Genomic DNA, 14,158 nt, shown 5'->3' on the forward strand with positions numbered 1-14,158 from the left:
GTCACTTTTATGCTGGATTTTTGTCTTTTTTTTGCTGGATTTTTGTCTTTTTTTTCTGGATTTTTGTCACTGTTTTTTGGATTTTTGTCACTTTTTTCTGGATTTTTGTCTTTTTTTCTGGATTTTTGTCTTTTTTTTGCTGGATTTTTGTCACTTTTATGCTGGATTTTTGTCTTTTTTTTGCTGGATTTTTGTCTTTTTTTTTTGCTGGATTTTTGTCACTTTTTTCTGGATTTTTGTCTTTTTTTTGCTGGATTTTTGTCTTTTTTTGCTGGATTTTTATCTTTTTTTTGCTGGATTTTTGTCACTTTTATGCTGGATTTTTGTCACTTTTTTCTGGATTTTTGTCTTTTTTTGCTGGATTTTTGTCTTTTTTCTACTGGATTTTTGCCTTTTTTTTGCGGAATTTTTGTCACTTTTTGCTGAATTTTTGTCACTTTTTGCTGGATTTTTGTCTTTTTTTTGCTGGATTTTTGTCTTTTTTTGCTGGATTTTTATCTTTTTTTTGCTGGATTTTTGTCACTTTTATGCTGGATTTTTGGGGTAAGGGGGCGTAAACTCTCCCTACTGACTGGAACATCCATGTAAACTGCTACGACACGGCACCTCCACCACCAGGGGGCGCTTCTGAGGAAGATCACAGGAAGTGCAGGTAAAACAAAGATGTACTGGTACTTTTTGCAGAGTACTTCATGTGCCCAGCTGTCATACTGTGGATTACTCAGTGCAGTATTTACCCCCGTGTGTCAGGTTTTAGGACTTTGAACGCTCTGCACTGAGGACTGTCCCCGCCTGAAGGGGTGTGTTCGGGGGAGGTGTTTCCTGCTGTAAACCTGATCCTTCACCCTTTACCTCCTGCAGCAGTTGTTGGGACGAGTCCAGACCAGAAGGGACGATGTGGAAGGCAGCTCTTCTGGTGTGTGTGTTTCTGATCTCAGCCTCGGCCGGTTCTTTCAGGGGCAAACTCCTGGTGGTCCCCATGGACGGCAGTCACTGGGTGGGCATCAAGGCCATCGCGGAGGAGATGGGCCGCCGCGGGCACCAGGTCACGGTGGTGATGCCCGAGGTCAGCGTCCGAATGGGCCCCGGGAAGCACTACCAGACCGTCACGTTCTCGGTCCCCCACGACCAGGCGATGATCGACTCCGTGATGTCCACGCACAAACATCTGATGGGGAGAGACGCGCAGCCGCTCATGGAGAAGATCAGCAGGAGGATCTCACAAATCCAGAAGATCCTGGGGCTGATCCACAGCACTGCGGAGAGCCTGCTCTTCAACCACAGCGTGATCTCACAGCTGCAGCAGCAGGTGAGCGTCAGGAAGCAACAGAGAGAGGATGAAAAAACTGTCAAATCAATACGAAATGCACCGTGTTTAACCTCTTAACTCCCGCCTGAACCGAGCACATTTTCTCCAGTTTGGCTTTACCCAAATCAACAAGCTTCTTCAAAACAGCCACAAAAAATGAGAAGAAACAAGAATGTAAACGCAACAAAACTGTGACAAAAATTCAACAAAAATGTGACAAAAATTCAACAAAAATGTGACAAAAATTCAACAAAAATGTGACAAAAATTCAACAAAAATGTGACAAAAATTCAACCAAAAAGTGACAAAAATGTGACAAAAATGCAACAAAAATGTGAGAAAATTTCAACAAAAAGTGACAAAAAATTGAACAAAAAATGACACAAATTCACCCAAAAAATTACAAAAACTCAACCAAAATGTGACAAAAAAATCAACAAAAAAACATACAAAAGGTGACACAACACAGCAACAACGCGAGGAAAAAGATCAGTTTTGTGGGTCTTAGCTTTCAAATGAGGTGCTACACAGGCCTATATAACAGCCAAAGAGGACAGAATGCATTTGGTTCAGGCGGGGGGTAAGAGGTTAAAACCTTTCCAGCTTAATAAGGCTGCAGGGTCACCGTCGAGGTTTGGACGATTGCAATACCCGAACTTGAAGACGTTTTTTTGTTTTCCTTCTGTCTCCGGAGTTACAGACCACACAACCACCAAATATTGTGTTGTTCTAATGTGGGATGTTCTGAGCAAGAATATGTTGTTTGACTTTATAATAGTCTCACCTTTTCAAATAAATGATCAATGTTGTCAATGAGTAAAGTGATGGAAAAACATCAGGATCACTGGGATTTTCTGCACAAATATCCTCTGTGTGTAATGGGATTCTAAAGGTTAGTCACAACAGCATAAACCAGGGGTCCCCAAAGTGCGGCCTGGGGGCCACATCTCCAGAGACGGTTCTTTTTACTGAAAGGTTCATAATTCCACACAAAAAAAACCTTAACTCCCGCCTGAACCGAGCACATTTTCTCCAGTTTGGCTTTACCCAAATCCAAAAGCTTCTGGGAAAAAAGGTGTGAAAACAGCAACAAAACTGAGACGAAAACAATGATGGAAAATGATGATTGACAAAAAAATGACAAAAAATTGACAAAAATGTGACAAAAAATGACAAAAAATGACAAAAAAATGTGACAAAAAATGACAAAAATGTGACAAAAATGTGACACAAAAATGACAAAAAAAATGATAACAAATGGATTAAAAAAATGATGAAAAAATTGACAAAAAATGGACAAAAAAATGACAAAAAATGACAAAAAAATGACAAAAAATGATTAAAAAATTGATTAAAAAAATGACAAAAATGTGACAAAAAATGACAAAAAAATGACAAACAATTGATTAAAAAATGACAAAAAAATGACAAAAAAATGACAAAAAAATGACAAAAAAATGACAAAAAATGATAAAAAAATTGATTAAAAAAATGACAAAAATGTGACAAAAAAGACAAAAAATGATAAAAAATTGATTAAAAAAATGATGAAAAAATTGACAAAAAAATTACAAAAAATGACAAAAAAATGACAAAAAATGATAAAAAATGGATTAAAAAAATGACAAAAAAATGACAAAAAATGACAAAAAATGATAAAAAATTGATGAAAAAAATGATGAAAAAATTGACAAAAAAATGACAAAAAAAAAAGACAAAAAATTGACGAAAAAATTGATTTAAAAAATGATAAAAAATTTATTAAAAAAATGACAATGTGACAAAATTTGACAAAAAAATTACAAAAATGAGTTGAATACCCCCCCCAAAAAAATGCTGGAAAAAGAATCTGATGACGTGAGGAAAAAGATCCTCTCGGTTCAGGCGGGAGTGAACCTCAAAGCTGACGTTTTACTGTGAGGCGGTTCCGAGCCTAAATAAAGGTGTGAGGCACAGTTTGAACCTCTGTTAAAAGCACCCGGGTGAATGTTTAACCACTGATCTTTGGCCCTGCATTCACTTCCACTCACTGCCCTGGGTCTCAAAGGTTTGTAACCTCTGGAGTAAACAATGGAAAAGCCGGTCCTGGCCAAATACCCACAGCTTTAACCTCTTAACTCCCGCCTGAACCGAGAGGATCTTTTTCCTCATGTCATCAGATTTTTTTTCCATCATTTTTTTGTTGGTGTTCAACTCATTTTTGTAACTTTTTTGTCTTTTTTTTTTGGGTCATTTTTTGTCACATTTTTGTCATTTTTTTGTCATTTTTTTGGTAATTTTTTCGTCACATTTTTGTCACATTTTTTGTCACATTTTTGTCACATTTTTGTCACATTTTTGTCACATTTTTGTCATTTTTTTGTCACATTTTTGTCATTTTTTTGTCACATTTTTGTCATTTTTTTGTCATTTTTTTGTCATTTTTTTGTCATTTTTTGTCATTTTTTTGTCACATTTCTGTCATTTTTTGTCATTTTTGTGTCATTTTTGTGTCATTTTTGTGTCATTTTTGTGTCACATTTTTGTCATTTTTTTGTCATTTTTCGTCACATTTTTGTCACATTTTTGTCACATTTTTGTCATTTTTTTGTCACATTTTTGTCATTTTTTTGTCATTTTTCGTCACATTTTTGTCATTTTTTTGTCATTTTTCGTCACATTTTTGTCATTTTTTTGTCACATTTTTGTCATTTTTTTGTCATTTTTCGTTAGCCTGGCTAACACCAGACTAAAATCACAAGTGATATTTAGTCTGGGGACCACCAATTCATTTTCTCGTAGGAGAGGTGTGGTTTACGAGCGTCCATAGTCGTTTAGTGGGCGATACGAAAAAAAAAAAAAAAAAGTCTCATGCGTCTGCACGTAGCCACAGCCAATCATATCATCGTATGAGATGACGTATGACGTACCCGCTGTAAACTTTTGAGCTAAATTATTTAGAACAAGGTCTAAAGCTTGATCAAAAAATACCATCGTGTCTGCTGCTGTCACGTTGGATCCGTAAATAAACTTTTTTTTTAATTATCCGTAAATAAACTACAAGCTTCCATATATCGAATAGCGCGTCATCGTCTTGCCGTCCCTCCTCGCTCTGTGATTGGTTCCCAAATCCACCGGAGATTTGGCCATGGTCCCCAGGCTGTTGTGCAGTTCGAAATAATTCGAGCGCACACAGCAGCCTGGTGTTAGCCAGGTTAATTTTTCGTCACATTTTTGTCATTTTTTTGACAGTTTTTCATCAATTTTTTGTCACTTTTTTGTCACATTTCCATCCTTGTTTTCGTCTCAGTTTTGTTACTATTTTCACAGCTTTTTTCCAGGAGCTTTTGGATTGGGGTAAAGCTGGAGAAAATGTGCTCGGTTCAGGTGGGAGGTAAGGGGTTCATGCAGACAAGTCACAATGTCGAGTGAAGTGATTACACACAGCATTATGAACTACAACACAAACCTGTTGAGCAGTGAGAGTCCGTCTCCTCTTGTACCTGGTGAAATGTGCAGTGTGGCTTCACAGATGGAGATGAGTGAATGTGAGATGATTTTCAGGGCTTCGATGCAGTGCTGACTGACCCCATGATTCCCACTGGTTCCGTGATGGCTCATAAATTCGGTGAGGTTTGGTTTGTCACTTCAGTGTTTGCTCTTATGTTCAGATGATTTACCGGTGTTTAATGTTCTCGTCCAGGTCTCCCCACCATAAACCTGCTGAGAACGATCCCCTGTGGGCTGGACTTTACGTCTGCGGGGTGTCCGGCCCCCCCGTCGTTTGTGCCGCGCTTCTTCACCGGTTACACGGACAGAATGAGCTTCAAGCAGAGAGTCGTCAACCACATCGTGAGTCACACTTAAGTCTGGATCTGACTTTGACCCCGGCAAAACCTGCCCCCAAAACGCTCATCGTCCGATCATGGCAGAACAATGTGAAGAGCTGCGGGTTTTTCTCCTTTTCAAAGCCGGTAAAGAAGCATCAGCAGCGTCTCTAACGAGCACGAGACGGCTTTAACGTCTGCCTCGTCGTCTGTCGAGAGTTTCAGGATCTGTCGTTTCCTTTTGAAGTGCCAGTTACTTTAAATATGTTTGTATTACTGTCAGAAAATTAGGGTTAATACCTTGGTTTTCCAGTTGGCTCGTTGCACAGTACGGCTATGCTAGTTCCTCTGACCTGAAGCTGTGAGCGCCAGTACTTCCTGTCTGTTTTTTTTTCCTATAGAGATGAGCTCAGACCTGCTGGAATAATAATCATATTGTCTAAAGCAGTGGTTCTCAACCTGGGGGGTCGGGAACCACAAGGGGGTCGCGACACAAATTTGGGGGGGTCGCCAGATCATTTAGATAAAATAGCCATATTTTCATTAGCGTATAATCTGATATATTATTATTGTATATTATTTGTTTGTAGTTTGATGAATTTCATTTTTGGCCAAAAATGTGATAGAAAATGACAAAAAAACTACAAAAAAAATGACAAAAAAATGACAAAAAATGACAAAAAATGACAAAAAAATGACAAAAAAAATGACAAAAAAATGACAAAAAAATGACAAATAATGACAAAAAAATGACAAAAAAATGACTAAAAAAATGACTAAAAAAATGACAAAAAAAATGACAAAAAAATGACAAAAAAAATGACAAAAATGTGACAAAAAATGACAAAAATGTGACAAAAGAAAGACAAGAAAATGACAAAAAATGAGACAAAAAATGACAAAAAAATGACAAAAAAATGACAAAAAAATGACAAAAAAATGACAAAAAAATGACGCTTCGCGTCGGGGTCCGGTTCGCCCTGTCGGTGCTTATTTTCCCGATAATGACCAGCGTTCTATACATTATCCCTTACTTGTAGCTCGAGTTACTTGATTCGTAATGACTAATATGTTCCAGTATTGTGTTAAAGTAATTTGTTATATTCCTAAGTTACTGAGAAAAGGAATCTTTTTTTGTAACTTTGAAACATGTTTCCCCAACACTGGCTTCATGGCCTGAGATGATGAAACATGAATCTCACTGTCTCTGTCTCTGCTCATCAGCCATGTTTCACTCTCAGATTATATAAAACACTTTGTTCTGGTACTTTAGAGTTAAAGATTAATTGTCCTTTTATGTTTTTATGATGCCGCTGTGACCTGTCGCCTACAGGTGGCAGCGCTGGAGCCGCTGATGTGCCGTTTGCTCTACTGGCGCTTTGATCAGATGACCTCAGAGTTTCTGGGCGAGGACGTTAGCGTCGCTGAGATTCTGTCCAACTCGGACATCTGGCTGCAAAGGTGCACAAAGGCTGAACATCTGCATTAAAACTGAACTATAACAGAGACATTTTCCATGTGACACAGAATCGACTTCACGTTTGAGTTCCCGCGGCCTCTCATGCCCAACATGGTGCTGGTCGGTGGAATCAACTGTAACGTGAGGAATCCTCTGCCTGACGTGAGTGTCGGAGACGTTTCTGCTCCCGTCACGCCCTGAACATCATCCACCTCTCGAACGTTCACAAACAACCCCGTGAGCTGCTGCCTCACCGTGGGGGGGCAAACGGGTCCAAGGCAGGGCTGGACTGGCAGGAAAAAATCGACCCTGGACTTTTGGGTCAAGACCGGCCCGTCCTAAAAAAGAAAACAGTCATGCAATAGTCGAGGTGATGAGCAAAACAATAAACCCTTGGCTTGAACTAAAACAGTACACCGCGTTCCAAATTATTATGCAAATGACATTTTCCTGCATAATTTTCAAGTCTTTACCTGGTGGAGGATCATTTAAATGCGGTGGAAAAAATCTCGGTGAAAACAGTATTTCTTTCAAAAATAAATATAGTAAAAACCTCAAAATCCACTGTTCCAAATTATTATGCAACTCATTGTTTCAATACATTTTAAAGCTTGTAATTAACTGAAAATGGTCATTTGTTGTATTTGTAGCATTAGGAGGTCATATTTACTGAAATCAAAAGATATTTCAATCCAAAAAATATTAACAGGTCAAGTTATATTTTAACATAGGAGCTTCTTTGAGCAGCTTAAACATTCTTAAATCCATTAAACGTGTGAGTTTTTGGACAGTTTCTGCTTGGATTTCTTTGCAGGATGTTAGAAAAGCCTCCCAGAGCTGCTGTTTGGATGAAAACTGCCTCCCACCCTCATAGAAGTTTCTTGTTGAGGCTCCAAAGGTTCTCAATAGGGTTGAGTTCAGGGGAGGAGGGGGTCCACATCATGAGCTTCTCTCCTTTTTTGCCCATAGCAGCCAGTGATGCAGAGGTTTTCTTTACAGCAGGACATGGTGCGTTGTCATGATGAAGAGGATTTTGTTCGGGAAAACATGGCTCTTCTTTTTGAAGCATAGAAGACAGTGGTCAGTCAGAAACTCCACATAATTTTCAAAGGTCATTTTCACACCTTCAGGGAGCCTAAAAGGGCCAAATGGGGCCGACCAGCTCTCTCACCATGATTCTGGCCCAAAACATGACTCCGCCCCCTCCTTACTGACGTCACAGCCTTGTTGGGACATTGTGACCATTCACCAACCATCCACTACTCCATTCATCAACCATCCACTACTCCATTGATCTGACCATCCAGGGTCACACGGCCTCATCAGTGAACAAGACTGTTTGAAAATGAGTCTCATGTATTTCTGAGCCACTGCAGCCGTTTCTGTTCTTCAGCTTCAATGAACAGTTTAGGGGAGGCCGGATAGAAGGTTTATGCACAACTGCAGCCTCTGGAGGGTCCTACACCTTGATGTTCGGGAGACTCCAGAGGCACCAGCAGCTTCAAATGCCTGTCTGCTGCTTTGTAGCATCTGTTCTCTTAATCTGATGTGTTTGTCTGGCAGAAACCGTCCTCATTTTGCCTTAATCTGCACAAACCCGAGTGTGTCTGAATCATCCACAAATCTCTTATCAGTTCGATGATTACACTTAATCTTTCATGAAATATTGAAGGTTTTCATACCTAGACCAAGGCATTCAACTATTTCACGCTTTTCATCAGCAGAAAGTCCCTTTTTCTTTCCCATGTTGCTTTAAAATGATGATCTGCATAATAAAGTGGAACACCCTTTTTCAGCTGTTTTTCTCTTAACTGGGCTTAACCTGAAAACTGATCATCCCAGGTCTCTGAGATTCATGTCAGTGATTCATAGAGCCTGAAACACGATACCATCCATGAGTTTCATTATTATTGCTTTTTTTTAACCTTTTTGACACAAAAATCCAATTTGCATAATAATTTGGAACGCAGTGTATAAGCTACAAATCGAGGACAATAGTTACATTTTGTTTCTGCTGAATTCAAGCAACGCCTCAGAGACTCAACACTTTAATCTTGTCATTTATAACTTGAAGGAACTTTTGTAAAATGACTCAACAATCTTAAAATGTGCGTTCCGTTAATGAAGTTCCTCTCGCGACTGCAACACAAATAAACTTCTCAAAACCAAATGATCGACTGTAGATGAAGATGAAACGGTAAAACTCACCACAGAGTCACAGAGACGTGTGGAGTGAGATAGAAGTCACAAAAAGACAAACATTGTAAATCCTTTCAATGGAAACTAGAAGATTTGTGGGTCCTGGAGGGAGTTACAATAAACTATTGCCTCTTATATTGGCAATGTGAGGGGCATGAGTGTTATGTCCCAGAGACCCATCGCTCATTATAGAGATTATCTGGGAACCATGACTCAAGAAAGGCCACCAGAGGGCGTCACATCCCTCTAGTGGAGGAGTTGTGTAATTGCATAAATGTAATGATAGAGCTTCTGAAGGCTTTTCCCGTTAATTGTGGGCCGGTGTCAGGTATCATGGGCCTTATTTCGGTGTGATTGGCCCATCCGGCCCAAAAGTACGTCGGCCCACCGGGAAAACTCCCGAATCTCCCGATGGCCGGTCCAGCCCTGGTCCAAGGTGACGGGTCAGAAGAAGAGCAGCTCAGACTCTTATGGACGCACAACAGGGGGGGAGGAGCCTGAGCTTGTGTGGGAGGTCGAGAGATACCGGCGAGATATAGTCGGGCTCACCTCCACGCACAGCCGGGGTTCCAGATCCCAACTCCTGGAGAGAGGCCCACAGGTCTCAGACACTGCAGGGACGTCACAGAAACGTCTCCCGGGTTGAACAAGCGTGTACGTGACTCAACATGACACTGCGCAGACCTTTGGGAGGCCATGCGGAGACTCCACTGAGACCCGGAGACTCGCCTCATCTCCAGGGGACGTCTCAGAGACATCCCAGCCCTTCACCACAGGCTCTGCCATCGGCCCAGAGCAGGAAGACCAGGACTCAGCCGTGAAGAGGAAGGTCTCAGAGGAGTGGACCAACACAGGCCACGATCGCTTTTATTATATATGAAGGAGATGAGGTGTCCTTCTATTGTAGACAGCCTAAGGAGCCTTGACCTCCACAGCTGTGAGGGGGTGGAGAAGTGCTCGCTAACAAATGGATCTACTGTGTTTATAGAGAATGTTCAGTGCGTGACAAATAGGAGCAAAAACCGTTGCATTTATATTTTTCTTCATTGTTCATAATAAAAACTCTGATATTGAAAATCCTGTTGTTGTTTCAGGACTTGGCCGAATGGGTCTCAGGAGAGCACGGCTTTGTGGTGTTGACCTTCGGCACCATGGTGGCCATGATGCCAAATGAAACTAAAACTATTTTCTTTGATGCTTTTAGACAAATCCCTCAAAAGGTAAAGCTCTTTCTATGACTGTGTGACTATTATCAAACAGAATCAGAACCTTTTGTTTTTTGGTTTCTTTTTGAAAGACATTAGGTAGAAACGAACAAAGCTGTTCAAATACCTTACGCGTTTCGACGGACAAGGAACTACTTCCGTCTTGGTCAGAGGCGTCTCCGATGTGCCTGATGTGTCTCTTATTGTCTTATTGTCTCTCCAGTTTGGCTTTACCCCAATCCAAAAGCTTCTGGAAAAAAGGTGAGAAAATAGCGACAAAACGGAGACGAAAACAATGATGGAAATGTGACGAAAAATTGACGAAAAATTGATGAAAAAATGACAAAAAAATGACAAAAATGTGATAAAATATTGACAAAAAAATGTGATTAAAAAAATTATGAAAAAATGACAAAAATTTGATTAAAAAATGACAAAAAATTACAAAAATGTGACAATATGTGACAAAAATGTAACAAAAAAATAAATAAAAAATAAAGAATACCCAACAAAAAATGATGGAAAAAAAAAAATCTGACGTGAGGAAAAGATCCTCTCGCTCGGTTCAGGCGGGAGGGCAGGATTTGTCCACATTTGTTCTCATTGCGGCTCTAAAAACTTTTAATGACGATCTGTACAGCGTGCTCCTCCTTGCGGGATGTTGTTCTTCCCAGGCGTCAACATGATCCCAATAAGAGACGCATCAGGCACGTCGGGAGTAGTAGTTCCTTGTCCGTCGAAACGTGTGAGGTATTTGAACAGCTTTGTTTGTTTCTACCGAGTGTCTTTCAAAAACAAACCAAAAAATTAAAGTTTATTACTCAAGAAGACATAATGAATGTGATAAAAGAATCAGAACCTTTCGTATAAACAGGTGATCTGGAGGTTTATTGGGGAAGTTCCTGAAAATGTCCCTCAGAACGTGAAGCTCATGGAGTGGGTCCCACAGAACGACTTACTAGGTTTGTATCTGAGACACTTTGACTTAACTTTAGATCAGAGGTTCTTGTTGTTGGAGCTTAAGCACCAGCAGAGATCGAGAGGAAATCAGGACGAAAGTGGATTTAAAAACTGGGCAAAATCAAATCAATGTAATGATCTTATTGAAATGAAGTCCACAGGTTGAGACTTTTCTGTTTGTTTCTGCAGCTCATCCCGGCGCTCGAGCGTTCGTAACTCACGCCGGCTCTCACGGGCTGTTCGAGGGCCTGTGCCACGGCGTGCCCATGCTCATGCTGCCCTTAAACGCCGACCAGCCCGACAACGCCCAGAGGTTCGCCAGCCGAGGCGCGGGACTCGTCCTGGATATACAGTCCGTCACCACAGAGGAGCTGCTGCAGGGGCTGAAGGAGGTCATCAACAACCCCACGTAAGGGAGCGCTTGCCTGGAGGCCCGTGTAGCACCTCAGCGGTGAAGGCGGGGATTACGAGGAGGGCCAAACCGGTCTGACCAGGTACAGGTTTTGGGACCGACCTCTGGTGTGGCCAAAGACCCGTGAACAGACTCTGATTGGACAGCCTTCACTATTGACACGCAGGTCATACGGATTTAATATGTTACAACATCATACGGCTGTTCTAAAAGGTATACCCGATGTTAGCATTTAGCCGCTGTTAGATAAGTCTGTGATAGATAGATAATGTCTGTGTCCATAGAATTATTTTATCCATTTTGATTTTAACCCCTTAACTCCCGCCTGAACCGAGCACATTTTCTCTAGTTTGGCTTTACCCCAGTCCAAAAGGTGTGAAAATAGCAACAAAACTGAGACGAAAACAATGATGAAAAAGTGGCAAAAAATGTGACAAAAATGTGATACAATTTGAGAAAGAAAATCCAAAAATGTGACAAAAAAATTACAAAAATTGGATAAAAAATTAACGGAAAATGTGACAAAAAAGTGACGAAAAAATGATGAAAAAGTGGCAAAAAATGGACAGAAAAATGGACAGAAAAATGTGATAAAATTTGACAAAGAAAATAGAAAAATATGACCAAAAAATGACCAAAATTGGATAAAAAATGGACGAAAAATTTGACAAAAAATGACAGAAAAATGACAAAAAAGTGACGAAAAATTGATGATAAAGTGGCAAAAAATGGATGAAAAAATGTGACAAAAAAAATACAAAAATGTGACAAAAAAATGTCAAAAATTGGAAAAAAATTGACGAAAAATGTGACAAAAAATTGATGAAAAAGGGGCAAAAAATGGACGGAAAAATGACAAAAATGTGATAAAATTTGACAAAGAAAATAGAAAAATATGACAAAAAAATGACAAAAATTGGATAAAAAATGGACGAAAACTTTGGCAAAAAATGACAGAAAAGTGACAAAAAGTGACAAAAAATTTACAAAAAAAACGACTAAAAAAAAGACAAAAATGTGACCAAAAAATGACAAAAATTGGATAAAAAATTGAGGAAAAAATGACAAAAATTTGATTAAAAAATGACAAAAAATGACAAAAAAAGTTACAAAAATGAGTTGAACACCCGACAAAACAATGATGGGAAAAAAATCTGATGACGTGAGGAAAAATATCATCTCGGTTCAGGCGGGAGTTAAGAGGTTAAAAGACCTTATTTTGAGCAGCATCAGCTTCCTGGTTGTATAAGCTACACGGTGGCGGAGTGATCTGCTAGAAAATAGTCCCTCAAATTTCATGTGATGCAGGTCAGTTTTATTCCAAACATGATTCTATGGACACAGACATGTATATGGTTAGTCTGGTGTTATAAGTGATTTGCCTCAGGTGCTCTGTGGAGCGGGTCAGACTGTTTTTAATGCAGGCTAGCTGATACCATAGACATGCACTAGCCTTGCATTAGCCTAGCACCACGTGACTCTTCAAATATAAGAACTGCATGAATTACAAACAAAAATATCTCCAGAAATCAGCAACACTCTGGATAACTAGGACATGAGGCCCTATGTCAAAAATCCTGAAATATCCCTTTAAATAGTAAAATAGTTTTATCTTATGTACAACGACCAAGGACTTTGTGAGGACAAAAGTATATACAGTAAATAACATCATATCAATAACAATATCATTATCATAAGTCAGTGTTAGCAGTGCAGGTGCATTAGCAGTATTACATAACATTAGCATGTAGCTTACCTCCATGTTGTGTTTAGTGGTTTCTTTTCTGTTTTAACCCCTTAACTCCCACCTGAACCAAGCACATTTTCTCCAGTTTGGCTTTACCCCAATTCAAAAGCTTCTGGAAAAAAGCGGTGAAAATAGCGACAAAACTGAGATGAAAACAATGACGGAAATTTGATTTAAAAAATGACAAAAAAATGACCAAAATGTGACAAAATGTGACAAAAAAAATGACAAAAAAATTGGATTAAACAAATGATGGAAAAATGATTTAAAAAATGATGAAAAAATGACCAAAATTTGATAAAAAATTGACAAAAAAAATTACAAAAATGTGACAAAATGTGACAAAAAAATGACAAAAATTTGATTAAAGAAATTATGAAAAATTGACAAAAATTTACGAAAAAATGACAAAAATGTAACAAAAAATGACCCAAAAAAATGACAAAAAAGTTACAAAAATGAGTTGAACACCCAACAAAAAATGATGGAGATAAAAAAAATCTGACGTGAGGAAAAAGATCCTCTCGGTTCAGGCGGGAGTTAAGAGGTTAATACAACTTGACTCCCCTGAATGATTCCATAACTCCCACCAGAGGGCAGCATTTGTCCACATTTGTTCTCATTGTGGCTCTAAAAACTTTTAATGACGATCTGTACAGCGTGCTCCTCCGTGCGGGCGCCGCCCACAACAAATGCGTGTGTGGTGGAAACAGTGTGTGTGTAGATCGTACCTCTCTGTGTTCATGGACGTCCCTGTCGCCTGCAGGTATAAGCAGAACATCCAGAAGCTGTCGTCGCTGCACCGGGACCGCCCGCTCGACCCTCTGGACCTGTCCGTGTTCTGGACCGAGTTCGTGATGAGGCACAAAGGGGCGGAGCATCTGAAATCCGCGGTTCACCGGCTGAACTGGATCCAGTACTTCTGCCTGGACGTCCTGGCTCTGCTCCTGTTCATCGCTGTGGTCTTTACTGTGATCGTCGTCAAATGTTTTACAGTGTGCTGCAGGAAGCTGAGCCGGAAAACCAAACAGGAATAAGAAGCAGCTTTAGATTTACCCTTT

The 14,158-nt window shown here is 39.7% G+C and overlaps 1 protein-coding gene across 1 annotated transcript; it reads left to right on the top strand.

Moving 5' to 3' along the window:
• Window positions 1–945: 945 nt before the first annotated feature.
• Window positions 946–14,158, top strand: LOC306961897 (UDP-glucuronosyltransferase 1A1-like). The gene is made up of 9 exons (XM_079554852.1): window positions 946–1,309; window positions 4,853–4,916; window positions 4,992–5,140; window positions 6,449–6,576; window positions 6,643–6,736; window positions 9,868–9,993; window positions 10,853–10,940; window positions 11,128–11,347; window positions 13,864–14,158. Exons 1-9 carry the CDS (start codon window positions 980–982, stop codon window positions 14,132–14,134), a joined length of 1,470 nt encoding a protein of 489 aa, XP_079410978.1. The 5' UTR covers window positions 946–979; the 3' UTR covers window positions 14,135–14,158.

This window comes from Gobius niger, assembly GCF_951799975.1.
Source record: "Gobius niger genome assembly, chromosome: 1".
Classification (NCBI taxonomy): domain Eukaryota; kingdom Metazoa; phylum Chordata; class Actinopteri; order Gobiiformes; family Gobiidae; genus Gobius; species Gobius niger.

Bases quoted from the DNA above. Each gene is read 5' to 3' on its own strand.
- LOC306961897 (XM_079554852.1), top strand. From the start codon at position 980: ATGGACGGCAGTCACTGGGTGGGCATCAAGGCCATCGCGGAGGAGATG. The intron at 5,141-6,448 runs GTGAGTCACACT...TGTCGCCTACAG, and splicing joins AGAGAGTCGTCAACCACATC to GTGGCAGCGCTGGAGCCGCT. The intron at 10,941-11,127 runs GTTTGTATCTGA...TTGTTTCTGCAG, and splicing joins CCCACAGAACGACTTACTAG to CTCATCCCGGCGCTCGAGCG.